Below are 22,485 nucleotides of genomic sequence, written 5' to 3'. Positions count from 1 at the left end.
GCTTTAATTGTTTTTTCTTAATTTAAAACTCTCAAAACACCAGATGCACTTGGAAAAGGGGTAACGTGTAGAAGATCCAAAAAGTATTAGCTCGAAGTCATATTCTAGAAATAATTGGCCTGGTGGGGTGCTTTTGATAATTTTTAAAGAAGATGTGGTGCTAACATTGGTATATCTCAAAAACGTTCATAGAGCAAATACATGTCACTGCTTCTGTGTCCTTTATTCTATAAAAGTCTGTCTCTGATCCCCAGTTTAGGTATGGTGAGACTATAGATATACCAGCTCTTCATAAGCTGTAAAGTGCTGTGCAGATGTGGGTTACTGCTGTTGTTTAACTCTTCAGCCTATAGGAAACCCCTCTTTAAAATCCCATGGACACCTATATACCCATGTGGTGATAATGTTTGATTCCCATATTTACAAAGAAACCTAACTCTGATTTTTTGTGACTTTGGTCATTCTATCTTCTTCTCCAAAGAGCAGAAGAAAAGAAACAGCAGAGTACTAGAAAATGCTACTGGCACATTTGACCTGAGCGTTAATAGGTACTTCAGGTCAACGATTTGTTATAACTGGCAACTTGAAGGGGATAGAGCCATAGAGATAGATAAATGCAGTGAAATGTTAGCAATGAGAAGTGTGTACATCTTTGTTTTGCTGCTGCTTCCTTGTGTTTGTCATGTGGTTCCATTCAAGGCCTGTTGGAGCTCAGAAAAAAAGACTACGTTTCATGTTGTTATATTTTGTTTATATATTTTCATTTTTACTGACATAGGTATTTGATAGATGAATTATTAAAACATCTTCCATGTTTTTTGAAGCTCATGTCAAGTGATAGATTTGGATTTTTTTTAATTTTTACTATTTTTAAAATTTTGGCTACGTTGGGTCTTCATTGCTGCAGACGGGCTTTCTCTAGTTGCGGCGAGCGGGGGCCACTCTCCGTTGCAGCGCACAGGCTTCTCATTTGCAGTGGCTTCTTTTGTGCGAGGGGTGCGAAGCTCTAGGTGCGAGGGCTTCAGTAATTGCAGCACGTGGGCTCAGTAGTTGTGGAACACAGGCTCTAGGGAGCACGGGCTTCAGTAGTTGCAGCATGCGGGCTCAGTAGCTGTGGCGCACGGGCTCCAGAGCGCAGGCTCAGTAGTTGTGGCGCACGGGCTCAGTTGCTCTGCAACATGTGGGATCCTCCCAGACCAGGGATCGAACCCGTGTCCCCTGCATTGGCAGGCGGACTCTCAACCAGTGCACCACCAGGGAAGTCCCAGATTTGGATATTTTTGCTTTGGTTTTTAGGGTAAACTGCCTGATGACCAATATCAGGAGAAGACAGCAATGGACCTGGCAGCCGAGCAGCTACGCCTTTGGCCTACTCTGAGCAAATCAGCTCAGCAGGAGCTGGTGCAACGTGAGGAAAGCACTGTCTTCAGTCAGGCCATTCACTTTGCAAACCTCATGGTCAATCTGCTAGTTCCACTAGACACAAGTAAAAACAAGCTCCTAAGAACATCAGCACCAGGAGACTGGGAAAGTGGGAGCAACAGCATTGTCACAAACAGGTACCAAATGTGGACACACAGAGACCCTCCTATTCTTCTTGGCTTAGCACAGAATATAAAGTATTTCGGGCAAATATTGCTATACATATTTCAAAAAGCAACCATTTTCCTCATCTTCAGACTTGCTCAGCTTTTCTCTATTAAAAGACTTTCACTACATCCAACTATTGTTAATCACCTCCCATACTCTCTTCTCTTTCATGACCTCTGATTTTTCAAATGTCTCAACCACTACTGATCCAGCCCTTCAGTCACTTTCCACCACAGCAATTTACAGAAAGCACTCTGGAAAATTACTAATGAACTCCTTCTTGTCAAAGTGATTATTTGTTTCTTGGCCCTCCTTTTCCTCAGTTTATCCATTGCATTTGCCTGTAATCATGTCCTCAACCATTCCTTGCTCTTAACCCTACTACTTCCCATACCACTGAGAATAAAACCATAAGGCCTAACAGGATCTGGCCCCTGGCTATTGCTCAGACCTTATTTCCTATCACTCTTCCGTCAATGAAACTGGTATCCCTGTTCAACATTCGAGGCATGATACTGCCTCAGGGCCTTTGTACTTCTTGTTCCTGCAATCTGGAATACTCTTCCTGAAATAGTCATAAGAATCACTCCCTCACTTCATTTAGTTCTCTGCTCTAATGTCACCCACCCAGAGAGGCCTTCCTGACTTCCTTGTCTTAAGTAACACATCCATCACTTGCTCATACCTTTTTTTTCTTTCATGACATTTTCTACAATCTGATTTACATAGTGAGTGGCTAAGACACCTAAGTTTGTTAATGCTTTGGGATGGTGTGATGGCCAAATTCATTGCTTTGCTTTACTTCTAACACTGATTCAGCTAATGTGGTTGGATTTGGAAGAAAGAGAAGTGAGTAGTTTAGAATTGGCAGTGAGTCTTTTCCATGACTAGCAGTCTAAAAGAAGTCATAGGAGGCAGGAGTATTTATTGAATTAAAAAAAAAAAAAAAGCAACACGGGCAGGTATTACACTTTCACATCTGCTCCATTTCAAATTTATTCCCTTCTTTTGCATGATTTGTATCACCTACAGACAAATGATGGTTTCAAAGTGACCAAAATGGTTGTGATTCACTGACAGAAAGAAGAATATTGGCAAGAGAAGGGTTCATAGGACAATTTTGTTCTTCCATTTGGAAAAATATGCTACTTGCTGAAAAAAGTTCTTTTACTTTGCCTACCAGGGACATGTCCCCCGGTTGCCAAAGGCCAAAGATAGCCATATTACTTTGTCTGGCTCCATGTGGCAATTAATTTGGAAGGACAAGTTTTTTTAGAAGGTCCAAGTATCAGATAAAATTTAAAGTCTCTTTTTGTTTTATTTTCTGTGGTTCGTGAGTTCCTCTTAGAAAAATGACAGAAGGTATTCCTTACAAAAACAAATCTGGATCCAAAGAACAATGCCTGACAATAGCTTCCAAATGTCGGCAAACAGAACATCGTGTTTCACCACTATCACTTATAGAGAAGCCATGGAGTTAAGTGAGGTTTCTACTTGAGTATACATCCCTTTGAGCAAATTTAAATTGCTGTGGAAGATCACTGTGATATAGTAGTCATTTGTTTTACTGACCATGATTTCTTTCCTTGACTTTCTTAGTATTGCAGGAAGTGTAGCTGAGAGCTATGATACAGAAAGTGGGTTTGAAGATTCAGAGAATAATGACATTGCCAATTCTGTTGTGCGTTTCATTACCCGGTTTATTGACAAAGTTTGTACAGAGAGTGGAGTTACTCAGGATCACATCAAGAGCCTGCATTGCATGATACCAGGTAATCACTTTGCAGATATCAGAGAACCAGAATATTAGAGATAACTGAATAAGAATTATTCTTATGGGTCTGTTTTCTCCAGCATAATACTTGGCTTCCATGTAGTTTAGCCTGCTATTTATTTTTTGTTTCAATTGGTTTCTTTCAATAGTTTTAAATTATAGTAAAATATATCATAAAATTTGCCATTTTAAACTTTTTTAAGTGTAAAATTTAGTGGCATTAATTATATTCACAATGTTGTACAACTGTCACCAACTGTCTATTACCAAAACTTTTTCATCACCCCAAACAGACACTCTGTACCCATTAAGCAACAGCTCCCCATTCTCCACCCTCTAGCCCCTGGTTACCTCTAATCTACTTTCTATCTCTATGAATTTGCCTATTCTAGATACTGCATATAAGTGAAATCATATAACACTTGTCCTTTTGTGTCTGGTTTATTTCATTGAGCATAATGTTTTCAAGGTTTATCCAGTTGTAGCAGGTATTGTAACTTCATTTCCTTTTATGACTGAATAATACTGTAATTGTATGGATATACCACATTTTATTTATCCATTCATCTGTTGATGGACACTTGGATTGTTTTGACCTTCTGGCTGTTGTGAACAGTGCTACTATGAATATTCATGTACAAGTATCTGAGTCTTATTTTCGGTTCTTTTGGGTATATACCTCGGAGTGGAATTACTGAGTCATATGGTAATTCTGTGTTTAACTTTTTGAGGAACCACCAAACTATGATTAGTTTTTAATTCTAAAATATCCAGAATTTGTTTTAATTCTGCTTGTTTGGTACTCTTTCATTTTGAATACTCTGATTCATCCCAGGAATTGTAGCTATGCACGTTGAAACCCTAGAAGCAGTGCATCGAGAGAGTAGAAGACTTCCACCTATACAGAAGGTAATTATTCCAGACTACATGCTTTCAGAGTATAAAATCTCTTAAAAATAGCAACAGTAGACAGTTGTGCCCCAGAAAGTACCTTCTAACCTTCTACAGAGACCAGCTCTAGTTTTAATGATGCATTAAACTTTGAGAGGAGTTTACATGTAGATCCTCATAAAAAAGTATAGTGAAACAGAATAGTGGATCAACAAAGGAGCAATCATAACCTCTTGTTGAGTCTACTTTTATAGGCGAGGCATAAATTATGAACGTTCTAACTTCCAAGCCCAAGCCACGATTTTATGCCCTGCCTCTTTCCCCCCAAAAATGACTTAAGGCAATTACCATAAAATCACCAGGTTCCTGAATCTGTATGCATTACAAGCATACATCGCAAACATCTGGGAAGTCTATTAAAAATTGAGAGGCCTGAATCCCAGCCCAGCCTCCTGAATAGGAGTACCCTGGGACTTGGCCTGGGAATCTGTACTTTAACAAGCCTCCCAGATGATTATTTTGCAGTTAGTCTGGCACCACTCTGTGGGACCAGGGTTCAAGACCCTCTTACCTGTATAAGAGAACTACTAAAAATAAATTCAAAGGAGAAATCAGAAGCCAGATGGAAAGGAGAGATAATTCTATCAGAAATCTGACACACAGTGATCATTATACTTTGGCTTTACATTTAGCTCTGAGGTTCCTAGAGCCAACAAAAAGAATAGTGCTGATTTATATAGTTTTTATTGCTCAGTAAAAAAAAAATAATAAGCGTATTATATCTTCAGGAGAGATGGATTGTTTTGAACCCTTCAGGGAAGTGTATCATGTGGTTCCTTACTTCCCAAGATGTATAAATGGTCATAGCTTGGCCATTTTTTGTGTTAATCTTTATAAAAGGCTAAGAAAGGCTCTTCAAAGATGCATCCATTTTTAAAAAATATTTGTTTTTTCAATTTTCAAAGTAACAATGCTTTTGTATAAAATTGAAACATTAAAGAAGCACACATTGTACAAAATGAAAGTCCCCCATGGTCCTCCTCACCCCGACCTCTACTCTTAACCATGATAGCACCACCTTTAACAGTTTGGTTCATATTCTAAAAGGGGATCATAATATACACACTGGTTGGTAGCTCTTTTTTTACTTAGCCATGTATTCTGGCATCTTTCTATGTTCACATATATAGATCCATGTCATTCTTTTTAATGGTTGCAAAATGTTCCATTGAATAGGTATCTCAAAATGTTTAGTAATTTCCAGTGATTTTACTGTGAATAAGCAATGCTGAGAAGAATCTTTTTGCATTTGGATATAGAAACATCATTTCTGCCTCTTCCCAAATCTGTTTACTCATTTTGACTACTTGGGAAGTCTGGCTCAAATTTTTTAGCTCTGTAACTGCAAAGATAACCTTGGTCTAAGGGTTGGAAATCCCACTAGAGTTGTGTTTAAATTAACTTTCTCTGTTGCTAGCCCAAGATTCTTAGACCTGCTCTACTGCCTGGAGAAGAAATTGTTTGTGAAGGTCTTCGAGTCCTGCTGGATCCTGATGGAAGAGAAGAAGCCACTGGAGGCCTTCTTGGAGGCCCTCAGCTCCTGCCAGCAGAAGGAGCCTTGTTCCTCACCACATACAGAATTCTGTTCAGAGGGACTCCCCATGATCAGCTAGGTATGGCTCATATAATGCCATCAGAACAGGGTTATCTGTGTGCTGCATGAGGCTTCGATTCCATCTGTGTGCAGTGATTTGCGAGTCAGTTCAGATTCAGAGTAAGCCTTTTTACTACACAGATTTTTTTTAGAACTTTTGTCTGTCAAAGCTAATAATAATTTGGATCATAGATTCTTACTTGAAGAACCAAAGGTATCTTCTAGAGAGCAAACCACGGTTCATCCACTGAAACTATAATAATTTCATGAGGCAGCATTTTGTGACTTAGGGATATTCATAGTATCTAGCTACTAACATCCTCTGCTGATTTGCCCCACCTTCTGAGTCCTGCAGTAAACTGTAAGGCTGAGGTTTTCCAGACTCATGATCCCTTTTGTGGAAGGGTGTGCTAAGCATTGCAGGGCTGTACAGCACTAACTAACTAACCCCACTTCTCTCATTCCATTTCAACTAACCCCATTCCTCTCTTAGCAGACCTCTCTTCTATTCAGCAGACCTCTCTTCTAAGAAGATACCTCTCTTCTATTCACTAAACTCCCTCAACTTCTACTTACTACTACGCTATACAATCTTCTGTATTAGCAAGGAATAGCATACCTTATCAAGTCTGAATTATCTTTTTTAAATCTCTATATAAACTATTCTGGTTGATAGGAAAAGCATATAAGGTTTTAGGTAAAATTATTGGACTCCAAATCAAGAAGCTCAGGTTTAGATCACTGTTGACCAATCTTGATATCTTAAGTGAGTCCCCTAACCTCTCTGAGTTTCAATTTCCCCTTTGATAAAATTAGGGAATTGGGCTTGCTTGGTGATAATGCAGTCGCTCTCAGCCTTGCCTGCGTACATGAATTATCTGGGAAGCTTTAGAAAAAAAGGTTTTTTTCTGGGCCTAACTCTCGAACAATTGAATTAGAATCTGTAATAGGATTCTAGGAGGGGGAACCCCCCCCAGGCATCTGTGTATTTTTGTTACATACTGAGGATTGAGAAACATTGGGATAAATGGTCACTAGAATTCTTTCCTCATCTGAAATTATTTATTCAATAGCATTTGATGAGTGTGTACTATGTGTTATGCACTTTGTTAGACAGTGGAATTCAGATTTATAAACTGTATTATCTTCAACATCTCACAGTTGTATAATCCCTTGCTTAGATAGAATCAAGATGGTTTATTGGTCATAAAGATTGCTTACCACATGAAAAGCAAAAAGCTTGTAAAATTCAATAAAGAAAATGAATCAGCAGGAATAGTTGTGCTCTTTTGAAAAAGAGTGAAAAGGAGAGCAAAATTTCTCAATCCTCTCCTGTCATGTTACTGTAAATAAATTACATTTGTATTTGTAAGCAAGTGTATTTTTAAAACTAAATATCTAGTACTTAAAGCATTTTTTTACTAAAACCTTTGTGAGCTCAGTGGCCATAAACATATATTTTGGGCATATAAATATATGAGATACTTGGTCATTTAAATTGCTCTAATTTATGTCTTTTAAAGAAATCAAAGCCATATTTAGTGTGAAAGCTTGTATTGGTCTCTTGTTTTTTCCTGACAATTTTTGGGTTAATTTCACATTTTAGGAAAATTATTTTCATCAGAGAAAAGTTTTGTATTTGCCTCTTTTATTTCTCTTTTTAAGTTAATTTAAATTTTAAAATTTCTCCTTTAATGCCACATAGAAATCTGATCATTTGACATGTGTTATATAAGTCATTTAATACATCTTAGAACTTAAATCCTGTGTATGTCTTGATTTTGTTTAGGCTCTAGGTACGAGTCTAATATAAGAGAATTTTCCAGGTTAGGAATTCAAAAGTTCAGGGACTGAGGAATTCTGATAATAATAAGTAGATTACTTAATATATGGGCTCTTAAGTCAGATAAACCTAGTTTAAATCTCACCCCCTTTGGCTTACTAGCTGAGGGGCCTTGCCCATTGCTCCTCCTTTCTGTTACTTGTACCACTGCCTGAAATGCCCACCCTTTCCCCCTCTGCAGATCCAAACCTACATTCTCTTCAACGCTCACCTTCTCTCTCACTTCTTCCAGGAATCAGTCTCTAGCCATCTAGCGTGCAGAAGTCTTCTCCCCTTCTGAAATATTTAAAGCCGTGTTCCCTCAAACCTAGGAGCTAATTGCATGTTGTTGTATTCTGTGTTCTGCATGTGACTTTCCTCCCCCATGGGGAACTGTGAGCTCTCCAAGGGAAGCTTCATGTGTGCTGCTTCTTTTCTAGATGCTCATCTTCATACCCTCAGGTAGTTGATAAATAATTATTTGTATTTTCCCTTTCTTGCTTTAATATTTAAACTCCTGAAAATCTTGGGCCTAAGCCCAATCATATATCTTCTGAAGGCACATATACATAGTATAGCACCTTTATACAGAAACAAACTTTAACAATCTTTTCTGTTTTGCTTTATTATTACATTAAATATGATAAGTGTCTTTTCAATATTTGAAGATACTTCTTTTCTTCTGTATAAAACCTACCCTTCCTATAAGATACCTTAAACCAGATGATCTTGTGTGGCACATAATAGGCTGGGGAACTAGAATGAAGCCTGGCAGGCTGGGACAGTTCCTTCATTCTGGGAAAGGATTCTTTCTCAGGAATGAATTGCCATGCAACAAAACTAATGAATGCGATTCTAGAGTCGTGGCACTTTCTCTCACTGCATTCCTGGACATTGTCCTCTCCAGACACATTTCTCCGGCAGAGGCTGGTGAAATGAGCGCAGAGACTCTAAAAAAGAGCTCTAGAAAAGGGCTTCCCTGGTGGCGCAGTGGTTAAGAATCCGCCTGCCAATGCAGGGGACACGGGTTCGAGCCCTGGTCCGGGAAGATCCCACATGCCACGGGGCAGCTAAGCCCGTGAGCCACAACTACTGAGCCCACACACCACAACTACTGAAGCCCGCGTGCCTAGAGCCTGTGCTCCGCAACAAGAGAAGCCACCACAATGAGAAGCCCGCATGCAGCAACAAAGACCCAATGCAGCCAAAAATAAATTAATAAATTTATTTTTAAAAAATAAATGAGCTGTAAAGTGCTGTTGCTTAGTCTGTACCCTGTCTTCCTATAGTTGGTGAGCAGACAGTTGTGCGAAGTTTTCCCATTGCCTCCATCACCAAGGAGAAGAAGATCGCAATGCAGAACCAGCTACAACAGAACATGCAAGAAGGACTGCAGATCACATCAGCATCTTTTCAGGTATTAAGAAAGGGAGCCATTTGTCTGCTGTTTAAAAGTTTTCTACAAATGATGTCATGGCCACTTTCTTTTGATCATATGGTCAGGAGTTAGAGGATGAGGAGAATTAGAGGGTCTGAGAGGGTAATCTTTGATTGAGTCAACTCTTGAATGGTATTGGATTTAATCCTCCATTTCCTGAGCCCTGCAGTCAACTCAGAGTAATAACATTATCTGTTGATATTCAGTGATCTTAGAAATTCAGACACACACAGTTGACTCTTATTCTGTGCCAAGTCATACCTTAGTTTGGGTTTGATAAAGTCTTTAGACAGAAAGCATCTCTTGGGATCTATTTCAGAAGGAAATGCCCTGTGGCTCTTCTGTGGAAAAGGTAGAGCTCTGAGAATTATAGCTAGGTCTAAGGTTCTAAGTAACCCCTGATGAAGCAAAGGTTTTTTCAGGGAGCTCTGAACGTATCAGAACTTGTGAAATTATTGATGCAAACCAGACACTTGGAAGAGTGATCTTTTCTTAGTTTTCCTTTTTTTATAATTCTCGGTCTGCGACATTGTGCTCTTCTCACTCTTCCTGCCTTGTCTCTGACTTCTCAGATTTGCAGGGGTTCCAGTTCTTGCCTCGTTCCTTCCAGGCAAGAAGCCCTCCCTAGTACCTCCATATGCTAATTGTGTGAAATGTAAGTCTGCTGATCTCTAGGCCCAGACCTTCTCTGGTCACCTGAGAGTACTGACCTCCTAGAGATTACTTCACTATTCCAACTGCCAAAGGACTCTAAACTAGAATGCTGCATGGGTCTACTGGGTAGGATTCTAGTCAAACTGAATTTTTTCTTCCTAGGTTTATAGTATCTCTGGGTAGGAAGAGACCTTCTTAGGCCAAATTCCCTATCTAGAACCAACAGTTAATAAATGAGAAGGACATGTTTCCTACTCCAGCCACTATAAGTTAATTTCCCTATCCCATCATAGAAAAGATAGTCTTGAATTCCCTGGCTGTCCAGTGGTTAGGACTCTGTGCTTTCACTGCCGAGGGCCTTGGGTTCATTCCCTGATCAGGAAACTAAGATCCCACAAGTTGTGTGGCTCAACCAAAAAAAAAAAAAAAAGAAAAGAAATTGAGAAAAGATAGTCTTAAAGAAACTCAACTTCAAGATACACGATTTTCCTTGCCAACTAACCATCTATAACAAGTAAACCTTTCTGAGCCTTTTTTATTTTTGAAATTTTTAAATTTTATTGCATGATATCCAAGGTCCCTTCAACTTCGAAACTCTTGCCATTTAGTATTATTATTTTTTTGTTATTTCAGTAATTTGGGGGAAGCTATCTGGAAATCCTTAATGTTTCTGATATGTTTAATTTCTTTTGTCCCTAGTTGATTAAAGTAGCATTTGATGAAGAAGTGAGTCCAGAAGTAGTAGAGATCTTTAAGAAACAGCTGATGAAGTTTCGTTATCCTCAGTCCATTTTTACCACCTTTGCTTTTGCTGCTGGACAAACTACCCCACAAATAATTTTACCCAAGCAGAAGGAAAAGAACACTTCCTTTCGGTAAGAAGACAGGTTTCTTCATTTCAGCCCTCCCATAGTTGACTGTCAGGCGAAGTGACCTATCTTTTGGGTCAATATGTGACTGTTCTTTTTGTTTGCTGTTTTGTCACACCCATTGAACCAAGCTCAGGAGTTATGGAACAGCAGCATCAATATATGTAACAATCATGTCCATTGCTCATGATGCATTTTTAGAATGTGAAATTCTGTTTTCCCTTTTTCCTGTACTGATCGCTTTCTAACTTCAGTTTTCATTAATATCCAGGCCTAGTAGACAGTTTTGCTCTGGTCTAGAGATGAGAATGTTTATTTTTTCATTTTTGTAACTTTTTATTTAGATATAATTTCAAATTTATAGAAAAGTTACAACATAGTACAAAGGATTCCTGTATACCCTTTACCCAGATTCACCAGTTGTTTGTTTTATTCCATTTTCTTTACCATTTTCTCTCTCATATATATATTTTTTCTAAACCATTTGCGTTACATATATAATGCCCCTTTATCCTTAAATACATCAGTATACATTTCCTAAGAACAAAGACATTATCTTATATAACCACAGTACAGTAATCACAACCAGGAAATTTAATTGTCATAAAACTTTTACCTAACCCAGATTCCATATTCAAATTTTGCTTATGAGCCTTTACAGCTACTTTTTTTTCTGTCTGGTACAGGATCCAATCCAGGATCAGGCATTGCATTTACTTGTCATATTTCTTTAGTAGGAATACTTATTTTCTGATGAAAATGTTGAGGAATTCATGTTGAAACTTTTAAATTTCAGTTATTACAAAATAACAATTGCTTTAAAATTCTCTTCAGTTAGTGATAAAATATAAGTCTTAACATTTCAGTCCATTCATCATCAAACACCTGGAATTTGGACATCTGCTAGTACAAATTACATATTAGGGACTACTCTGCAGATTTTGGAGAAAAGGCCTTCTTTTTGCCTGAAAGTGGGATAGGTTGGGGATTATAGGTGATTTGAGTCATTTCTAAACTGCATAGCTAGCCACTTGTACCGTTGTTACCTGGTGAGCAAAAGAGACCACGCATAGCCAGATATGAGATGCTGAAGAAGTATGAGCAGCTTTCTAGGCAATTACAATGGTGAGCTAAGCATCTTATCTTAGCACTGTGGGGTCACAGGGGAGCCTGTGATATTCATTATCTCAGCCCTCTATGGAAGAAACAAAGTTTTGTATGGTGTTTTATGTTTAGAAACTGTCGGGGGGGGTTGGTTATATATATCTATAAAATCAAGCTGATTCTGTCAAGCTACAACAGAGATATAGCAATTTTAAATTCTTAAATATCTTAGAATTGTCTTGCATATATAAAACAAAAGATATAGCTCTAGCTGGAAAAAATTCAAAAATCCCATTAAGTTTAAGTTACACCTGAAGTGATTCACAATAGGCTTAATTTAGGAAGTACCAGTATTCTGTGATTTCTAACAACTATGTAAAACATGCTCATAACCCTCAGATTTACACTTCAGATCACTAAAGACAAGGACTGGCAAAACTATTTGACAACAAAAGAATCCTTACCACCTTTCATCGAATGACAAGAAAACACAAAAAGAGTTCTGTTCTTTGCAATAAAGAAGAACATAATCAAAAACAATCTTACTTGAAACCTTCATCTCAATATGATTATTCAGGAAATAGGTTCTTTGTTTAATTCTTTGAATTGTAGATATCTATACCCAGAATTTCTATCAGCAAGAAAAAGTAAACCATTTAAATAAAGTACTTTTAGGTCCAAATGACTTAAATCCTAGTTTCTCTTTAATTAAAGCTGACTCTCAAAAGGATACTCAAATTTCTGGTTTCTTATTTTTTCTCCTCTCAAAGAGGGGAATGATTTTACTCTTTTCTGTATCTCAGAAGGCTTCTAGTGTCAGAAGGCAGGACACCACACATACACATTTAAAACACTTAAGAAATAAGTAAAGGTGTTGCCAGTTATAATTGTCAAGATCTTAAAGAAAAACTTATGAGTTAGTAGAGAGTTTGAATCAGCAGAGAAGGAGGCAGGCTGGCTTTCCATGGAGGAGGACTTCCGCAAGCATAGTCTATGGGAACTGGTGGGGGGAGTGGCATGGATAACCAGAGTAGGTTAAGGACATGCTTGACCAAAAAGCCAAACTGAGGAGTTTAGATGGGGAATGATAAGTAGTTTGTGTCCCACTCTAGGTTCTTGCACTTTTTGCCTAAAACAGTGTCCTGATGACAGCAGTGTTTTATGGGAAATTAGTCTGCTGACATATAAAAAGTGATCTAAAGAAAGAGAGGCTTAATGAAGGTCTGGACAATGCTAGTGGCTGTGGGAATAGAGAAGAAACAAGTTGAGCAACATAGGTATCAAAAAATATAAGTGGCATCTTCATATTAAATTGACATTCTCTTTGGTTTTGTGACTTGTAGCACCTTCTCAAAAACAATTGTGAAAGGTGCCAAAAGGGCAGGGAAAATGACGATTGGGCGGCAGTATTTATTGAAGAGGAGGACAGGGACAATTGTGGAAGAGAGAGTGAACCGTCCTGGATGGAATGAAGAGGATGACATATCTGGTATGTAAGAACTTGTTTTTCCTTCATGAATGAACTTTGTATCTTTCTTCTTATATGAGTAAGAACAAGAGACTAAGACATAGTTGCACTTAAACCTGACTCTCAAAAACCTAGATCTATCTAATAAGATGAGAGGCACTTACCAGCTTCTCAGAACTGGAAAAAAAAAATTTTTATTTTCCCAATATTCCATTGTTCAGATAAGATTTTGTTAAGTTATATTCCTCCTCTACCAAATCCATAGAGCTGATTGGCCACTGTTACGTGGGTCTCATTAAAGGGAAAAAGAAAGAAACCCCGCTACATAGAAAATTTAGGTATAAAGTAGTCCCCCATATGTTATTGTTATGGAATAAGAATAAGGAAATAAGGGCATTAAATATTCAAAGTTGAAGATTTGAGGTTTTGGTAAGAACATTGTGGGTGCTCTTAATCAAAATGGGGGCCTAAGATGAAGGCACTCTTAGATGATAAGAAAAAAGTGCCTGCTAAATATTTAAAAGAGCAGAATCTGGGAAGTGGAGATAACTCTCCGTCAGGAAAATAAAGGCAGAAAACTAGCAGCAAAAGGTTATTCCTTAACCTAGTGTCAAGTATGCTTATGGAATTAACACTAGAGAGAATCTGGTCTAATAGAGAGGATGCCATTGTACCCTTTTCTTTCTCAGGCTCTTAGACTCAATCAGTGATTATACAACTGCTACTTTTACTCCTACTAATAACAACAAGAACATTTTAAAGATAGAAACCTCACCTTTAGAGAGCTCACTAGCTAAAGGTCTCCATTTCAGTATGTGTATCTACGGGCTTGCCTCTGGGGGCAGTGAAAAGACCATTTATTGGAACCCTGGCTTCTCACAGTCACATGGAAAGCCATACAAAAACTACTGCTACCCATCACTATTGACTTCTAATTCAAAGATTTTATGACTTCACAGAACAAAAACTTATTCTATGATAGTTATTCCACCAAAAGACCAAATTATATAATGCTCTTTGCTCCTCTGAAGAGGCCAACACAAATAAAACTGATACCTAATGATATATTTGCATTGTGAAGTTCACAAACTAAAGCACAAAGTCTTATAGAGATAAGCTGGGGTTTTTTTTTTCCTTTTAATGGAAGAGAGCCATATCATTCCCTTTGACTTTAGAACTTTGAGTACATTTCCAAAAACTTTGAAAGCTTAATTTGACTTCTCTCACTTTAAAAATAAACAGGGAAGTAAGTAAAGATAGTCTTTAACATGGAAATTTTTTTTTTTTTTTAGTTAGAACATGCAGTACCAATTAGGAATGTTGTTTTTTTTAAAATCCTCCCTAAAATACTTCATTATTGGGAATTGTTCCAACATCTAAAATCTTAAAGGATTCTGTAACCTGCGATTGCAAAATTGTGAGGGAGTTTCCCATATATACCACATCCTCTGACAAAATATAACTTCTACGAAATACAACTCCTTCATACCTAAGAAAGGTCATTTCCCACTAGTGAACTTCTACTTAATATAAAAATTTCTAATAAAAATTTATGCTGTTTGAAGTTAACTGAAACCTGGAATGATGAGTTTGTGTAGTGATCATGTTAGAGATCAGTTTTACTGACAGGTTAGTCTCTCACAAAGTATGAATGTTTATTCTATAGAGTCCTAAACAGAAATCACTACAGGTGGACATTAATAAGCAAGCCTGACTGAAACAGAAAAATATGGGTAATGAATTCAAAATTAGATTGTTTTTAGAAATTTTGAGTTAATTTCCCTGACACTTTGAGTTAGTTGAGCTCCTGATGTTTTATTTCCTGACTATTACAGTTTTAATTTATGTTTAAGCATAATGATTCCTCAGAGAAGTTACATGATTTAATTTTGGTATACATAGCACCTCTAGCCCTAATATAAACCTCTCTTGGTTAAGTATCCTCTTCAGAAGGAAGTTTTTAATCCTCTACTTTGAGCTATCATTTCTTCAAAACCTGTTTCTGCCATCACAGTTTCAGATGATAGTGAACTCCCCACAAGTACCACCCTGAAGGCTTCGGAGAAATCTACAATGGAACAGTTAGTGGAAAAAGCTTGTTTCAGAGACTATCAGCGTTTAGGTTTGGGAACCATAAGTAGCAGCTCTTCTCGCTCAAAACCAGAGTACTTTCGAATCACTGCCTCCAACAGGATGTACTCACTCTGCCGGAGGTAAGTCTGTTGGTGGTGTCCAAAAAGAGACCTTTCCTTCCTTCCATTTGCATCTTGAATGGGCTATTTGCATCCATAGCACAGAGAGAAAGAGAGATGCTAGAAAACAGGAGCAAGGTGTCCAGGGGTATGTGTGTTTAAGGGACACTTTTTATGCAGCATGTGCAAGCATCTCACTGACATTCTCAGAAGTAGTTATATCACTGAACAGTGCCTATATTAGATCAGAAAGTGAATGGTAAAAGTTTTTGTCCGCTTTATGAATTTCCCATATTTGTCTTTCTCTTCCCATTTGCCTCTCTTCTAACATGTCTGAGATAACTTGAGTAAGAATAGAATTTGCCCAGGCAGAGAGGAGAGATGAAAATCTGCTATAGGTCAGGGGTCTGCAAACTTTTTCTGTAAAGGGCCAAATAGTACATACATATTTTCAGTTTTGCAGGGTATATGTTCTCTCATTGCAACTACTCAACTCTGCCACTGAAGCAGCCATAGACGGCACATAAATAAATGGGCAAGGCCAGTTTTGGCCCACAGGCTGTAATTTGCTAACCCAAGTGTAGGTAGGGTTTCCTCATGCTGTCTAATTAGAATTTTTTCAGGAGATATTACTTAAAGAATGTAAATGAACACATGTTCTTTTTTCTGTTCTTTTGTCTATTGCTGTTTTGTATATCTGTTAAGCCCTATTCCATGCTTTATATCTTTTAAAACTACATTTCTACCATCCACAAGTTTAATCATTTTCATTTCCAGGTAAATTCTATTCTTTGCATTTATAAATTACTGGTTTGATTAAATACAATAATGCTGTGAAAGTACTTTGTAAGTTGTAAGCCTTGTACATGTCTTAGAAAGTTGTCTTAATGTTACTATTAGTTTCAATCCTACTGTTCTCAAAGATAGAGATCTCATTTTAAATGACAATTTAAATGTACAAATACCAATGTGAAACTTGAGAAACAGATTGGGAGTATAGTGTGAGATTTGGGACAGATAAAATTTTTGCATTAAGTACTGAAAGGCTGTGATTTTGTTGAGTATGCAGTAATTTTCCTGATACTCTATCGTTCTAACTATATTCTGTTTGTATATAAGTGTAAGCGAAGGTGTAAGGCGTGATGTCCTACTATTTGAGAAGCTTGCTATCAAAATCATACCTGACAGTGAGAAAACAGACATTATTTATCATTTCAATCTGTCAGAAACAAAATAAAATCTTAACAGACCACTTATTAGAACACTTATTATAAAGAACTTATGGTGATATTAAATAACATAAATCCCTCAAGTTATTAGAAGGAAGGAAATGGAATAATAAAAAATAATCCAAAAGAAGGCAAGAAAGGAGAGAAAAGGAAGTATGGAACAGATGGGACAAATAGAAGGCAAAGAGTAAGATGGTAAATTTAAATTCAAATATATCAGTAATTATGTTACTTATAAATTGATAAATGCTCCAATTAAAAGAAAAAGATAATCAGAATTTTTTTAAGCTTTATGCTGCTTTTAAGGGCTTTATCTAATGTACAAGATTACAAAAAGGTTGAAAGTGAACAGAAAGAATACACCATGCAAAACTACCTTTAAAAAAACCTATTGTCACTATATAAATATTAAAGTAGATTTTTAAAGTAAAATTTTACTAGCAATAAAAAAGGATGGTTCATAATGACAAAAGTTTCATTTCATGCAGAATTTATTATAAACAAGTATAGTTTATTACAAAAATACAGAACTGGCTTGACAATTGAAAATTAATCGGCATAGTTCACCACATTAAAAGAATTACGAAGTGTTTTAAGTTCATTGTATACAGAAAAGCATTTTATAAAGTGTAATATATATTTATGATTTTTTACAGAAGAACCCTAAGCAAATTGGAAATACAGGGGAAGCTCCTTAATCTCCTAAGTGTCTAAAAAAATCCTATAGCAAAAATTACTTAATGGTAAACTATTGAAAACTTGTACTCTGAGATCAGGAAAAGAATGCCCACTATCACCACTTCCAGTCAGTGTTGTACTAGAGGTCTTAGGAAGTACAAAAAGACTAGAAAAATAGATAATAGAAGTCAGAAAGATTGAAAAGAAAGAAATAAAACTGTATTATTCACAGATGATCTGATTATACACATAGAAAATCTGAAGGAATCAACAGATAAACTTGTTATATTAATAAGAGAATTTAATAAGGTCACTGGTACAAGGTCATTATACAAAAATTAGTCATATATGTACCAAAAACAAATAATTAAAATATAAAATTTTAAATGATGTTATTTTAGTACTACTGATACTACTTAAAGTCGCACTAAAAAACATTAAGTACTTAGGAATAAATCTAATACAAGATGAGTAAGACCTCTACATGGAACAGTCAAAACAATATTAAGGATCATTAAAGATACAAATAAATAGATATTTAATGTTCTTGGACTAGAATATTCAATATTCTAAAACTGTGATTTCTCCAGACATTGATCTATAGATTCAATGCAGTCCCAATCAAAATCCCAGAAAAATGTTTACAGAAATTGAAAAGATGATTCTAAGAGTTACACTAAAATGCAAAAGGCTAGAGGTAGTCAGGATAGTCTTATAGAATAACACTGCAGGATATCAAGACTTCTTATAAAGCTACAGTAATTAAGGCAGTATGGGAGGTACACAGGAATAGACAAACAGACCACTAGAGCAAAAGAGGGAATATAGAAATATCTCAACATATAAGAACACTGGGTTTAAGATAAAGATAGCACTTAAGAGCAGTGGATAAAAGATGTTTTTTTCAATATATGGTGCTGGATATCCATACAAGAAAAAAATTAATTTTGACCTCTACCTTACACTGCATAGACAAAAATCAATTCCCATTGATCTGTAGATCTACCCGTAAAAGGTTAAAATAATTAAAAGCTTCCAGAAGACAGGAGAATATCTTCATGACCTTGAAGTAGGGAAAGATTTAAGACAGGAAAAACACTATCCAGAAAGTAAAAAATTGATAAATTAAGAAGTCTTATATATCAGAAGACATCATTAAGAGAGTAAAAAGGCAATAACTAATGGCAGAGGATATCCTCTTTTGTGAGGATATCCTGGTGGGCAATAAATATCTGAAAAGACGCTTGTATGGCTGTTAGCATAACTGATGCCATCTTGGGCCCTTACGGTTTCTCCTGTCTTTCGCTGACCCTACCAAGCACTGTACTATGCAGTGAATCACTTCTCTGTCATCAAGAGCTTTGTAGTTAATAGATATTGTTTAATTATCATTAGGACCAGGTAGCCTCTATGCTCTGTTAGTCCCCAAACAATGATGAAAACCTTCCCATAAGTATTCCCAGTACCCATGAGACTAGTTACCTATTCATATCTCTTGAGAATGCACATCCTGTTTCAAGCACCTACCCCCATACCCTAGGTTAACTATAAAATTGTCCCAGTGGCCCCTCAGTGGCTTGGAATGCAGTTGAGAATGTTTCCTCATCATTATTCATCCGAGCTAGATCCCACCCTATGAGTTAGTTACCCTGTAATAAACTGATCCATTAATTATATGGAGCTGCCTGTCTGATTTTTTAGTCTCAAGATGCCTTCTCAGTTTGATGGGTACTTTTGGTTCCCTCCATCCTCCAACAATGCTCAACCTATTAGTCTTCAGATAAATACAAATTAAAGTCCCAGTGAGACTGCTTTATACCTGCAAAAATGGCTAAAAGTTAAAAGACCAGCAATACAAAATGCTAGTAAAAATGTTGAGCAAGTAGAACTCTTTATTGCTGGTGTGACTGTAAATTGGTTAAACAGCTTTAGAAAGCTGTCTGGCAGCATCTACTAAACTTCTAGACATGTATTGAACAGTGCACAATCTGTCATGTATCTGTTGGAAATTCTACTCCATCTAGGAATGCATATGTTCTCCCAAAAGACAACTGCAAGAATGTTCATGGCAACGTGTTTCTTACATAGTCAAAAACTAGAAACTACTCAAAATCAACAATAGAAGAATAGATAAATAGTATAGTCACATAGTGGGCTACTATATAGCAATGAAAATGAACAGACTACAGTTATATGCAAAGGCTTGGATGGGTCTCATAAACATACTGTTGATCAAAAGAAGCCAGACACAAAAAAATAAATTCTATTCGTTCCTTTTTTATTCAAAAAAAACAGGCAAAACTCATCCATGTTGTTAGCAGTCAAGGATAGTGATAATCTTTGAGGAGGAAGAGGGAGAAATAGTGATTGGGAGGTGACACAGGGGATGCTGGTTATGGTCCATTTCTTGACCTAGGTGCTAGTGATATGGATTTCTAAAAAGAAATAGAGGGCCCTAAATAATGGAACTGCTTTTCAAGTCTTCTTGAATGATTATGTCTGTAGCTAGGTCTCTTTATCAGTTTGTGGTATTAGAAGAATACAGCCTGTAACCTCCTGAAGCATGGAAGTACTAAGTTTTCAGAATACTTCCAAGGTATCTCTGGTTAAGTATTAATGTCACTGATTTGTGCACAGAAAACAGCTAACATGTTAAATTTCATGTTAGGTATATTTTACCATAATAAAAAAAGTCACAAAAAAAGACATGGATTAGAGGTTAGGAGGTTATTAATATGAAATCTCTTTGGTCTAATATTTCTAAATAAACTAAAGGAAAGAAATGCTCTGAAAGCTGCCTGTCTTCTAGTACTTAGTAATCTTTAAAAACAAGGTCTCTTGCCTGTTTTTCATTTTCCCAGCATCATATCCTGTAACTTTACGAGCTAATCTTTTTTTTTAATTATCAACATGTAGTGTTAATAAAATATTTAAACGTACTTGACATTTGAACGAATTGTTTTCATACCAAAGATCATTTGGTTTTGATTTTTAATCCTTTCACCATCTCTGGCAGTCTAAATATTAGTGTACTCTATTCTCTGTTGTCATTTCAGCAATCCAATGAGTTGACAGTTTGATTTGTCATTCTCATAAAGTTGACACTAATACATTAATCTTGGGACTTCCCTGGTGGCGCAGTGGTTAAGAATCCGCCTGCCAGTGCAGGAGACACGGGTTCTATCCCTGGTCCGGGAAGATCCCACATGCCGCAGATCATCTAAGCCCATGAGCCACCACTACTGAAGCCTGTGCATCTAGAGTCCATGCTCTGCAACAAGAGAAGCCACTGCAATGAGAAGCCCGCACACAGCAACGAAGACCCAACATAGCCATAAATAAATTAATTAATTTTTAAAAATACATTAATCTTGCAATCTTTATTTCAAGTCATGTATAAGGCAAGGGAAATCATGTTTAACAGAAGCCTTTTTAATAATTCTTTGTAACGTTTTCATTTTCTAAGCTTGTTCCTTAGCAAAAGGCTGCAGTATCACTGAAGTAGGCTTATTAAAAATAATAATAATAATACAGATTAGTGGATGAGTTAGCTGTCTTCACCATCTAGGCCTTTTCTTCTCAAACCCTAAAGAACTGAGTTAAAACTTAGTTTCATGTTTGAAATATGTGTCTTACCACTCCACCAATATGTTTGAGTCTTAGAAAATTACTATGATATTATGATATTCATGTTCTTATATTCTCTTTCTCTCCATTTCTTTTTTCTTCTCGTCTCCCCACCCCTCCTCGCCCATCCAAATTATTCTCTTTCTCCCTTCCATGTCCCTAAAGCTATCCTGGCCTTTTAGTTGTACCTCAAGCTGTACAGGACAGTAGTTTACCAAGAGTAGCCCGCTGCTATCGACACAATCGCCTGCCTGTTGTATGTTGGAAGAACTCAAGAAGCAGTACCCTTCTTCTGCGATCTGGAGGATTCCATGGGAAGGGAGTAGTTGGCCTTTTTAAATCTCAGAACTCCCCTCAGGCAGGTAAGCAGCTCTCTTACAGCAGTATTCTGATCCTTCCACTTCAGAGTATTCCAAAAAATGAAGGAAGTAAAATCTGGGAATGCCAGTTGTACCCTTTCATCGAGCCTCTCACACATAGCCTTTTCCACGGTGCTATATACATGTACAGCTTAAGAACTAGACTTGACAATGTGGGGCTCCACCTTGAATTTGCCATCTTGCTTAATATGTCTGTTTATATTTGGATTTTAATAGAAATTAACATAATGAAGTCTTTGGTTCTAGGCTGTTTTCACTTCACAAACCAGAGTATCCACAGATGGAAACAGATTACATATACTAATCATTTTCTTTTCTTTTGGGAAGCATTAAATATATTTAACCGCTTCAGAAGCAAATAGGGATTCTGTCCCATGTGGTATAAGATATCCTATCTCATTCCTACAAGACACACACACACACACACACACACACACACACACACACACGGGCCAACTTAAAAAAGATACACTAAGTGATATTTTTGAGCACGATGTCTGAGGTCTGAGGTCAGTCGGGAGCTATATTTTGCTAAGCTTTCTCATAACTTCTAGCTTAAAGTAGATGCTCAATAAAATTAAACAAGGACCGCTAAGATATCAGATCCAGTTTAGGGATGGCTGCTGCATTCTTTCCTCTTTGGAAATGAACTCACTCAAGTTCAGTGGTTCAGTACGTAGAACCATGTGCTTTTTGATATCTCTTCTTTATTCTCATCTGTTCCTTCCTGAAAGTTAAAAGTTGGCCAGTACATCTTTGATCATTCAGTTGACTGAGGGCATGACACACACCACGCTATATTATTATTGTTGTTGTTGTTATTTTTATTATTTCACCTGGCATTTTTGTGTAATTGAAGGCAGTTGGCTTTTAACTTTTTCTGCCCAGAGGAATCCTCCCAAGCCACATAATGGGTATAATAGAACACAGCATATGTAGGTTATATAAAGTGAGAGAATCATTTCAGCATTAATGCATTAATGAGCATATCACTAAGCATTAATGCACATATCACTGAACTTTTAGTTAGAAAAATTGAAATTGTTTTATTCCACTGGTTTCTTATTTTTCAATATAAATTTACTATATTTCACATTTTTGAGCTCACACATTTG

At 36.8% G+C, this 22,485-nt stretch overlaps 1 protein-coding gene across 2 annotated transcripts in view; it reads left to right on the top strand.

The window, feature by feature from the left end:
* Positions 1-22,485, top strand: part of SBF2 (SET binding factor 2) — a 453,477-nt gene that overhangs the window by 382,250 nt on the left and 48,742 nt on the right. For both annotated transcript variants that reach the window (XM_060018483.1, XM_060018482.1), the window contains exons 19-27: positions 1,297-1,559; positions 3,190-3,362; positions 4,200-4,273; positions 5,733-5,928; positions 9,021-9,148; positions 10,523-10,698; positions 13,140-13,285; positions 15,279-15,477; positions 21,156-21,352. In XM_060018483.1, the coding sequence (XP_059874466.1) occupies positions 1,297-1,559; positions 3,190-3,362; positions 4,200-4,273; positions 5,733-5,928; positions 9,021-9,148; positions 10,523-10,698; positions 13,140-13,285; positions 15,279-15,477; positions 21,156-21,352 (1,552 nt within the window). The remainder of the gene's footprint in view (positions 1-1,296; positions 1,560-3,189; positions 3,363-4,199; positions 4,274-5,732; positions 5,929-9,020; positions 9,149-10,522; positions 10,699-13,139; positions 13,286-15,278; positions 15,478-21,155; positions 21,353-22,485) is intronic.

This window comes from Delphinus delphis, chromosome 8, assembly GCF_949987515.2.
Source record: "Delphinus delphis chromosome 8, mDelDel1.2, whole genome shotgun sequence".
Lineage (NCBI taxonomy): Eukaryota > Metazoa > Chordata > Mammalia > Artiodactyla > Delphinidae > Delphinus > Delphinus delphis.
Note: the sequence above shows the minus strand (reverse complement) of the source record. Positions and strands in the feature narration are given on the sequence as shown.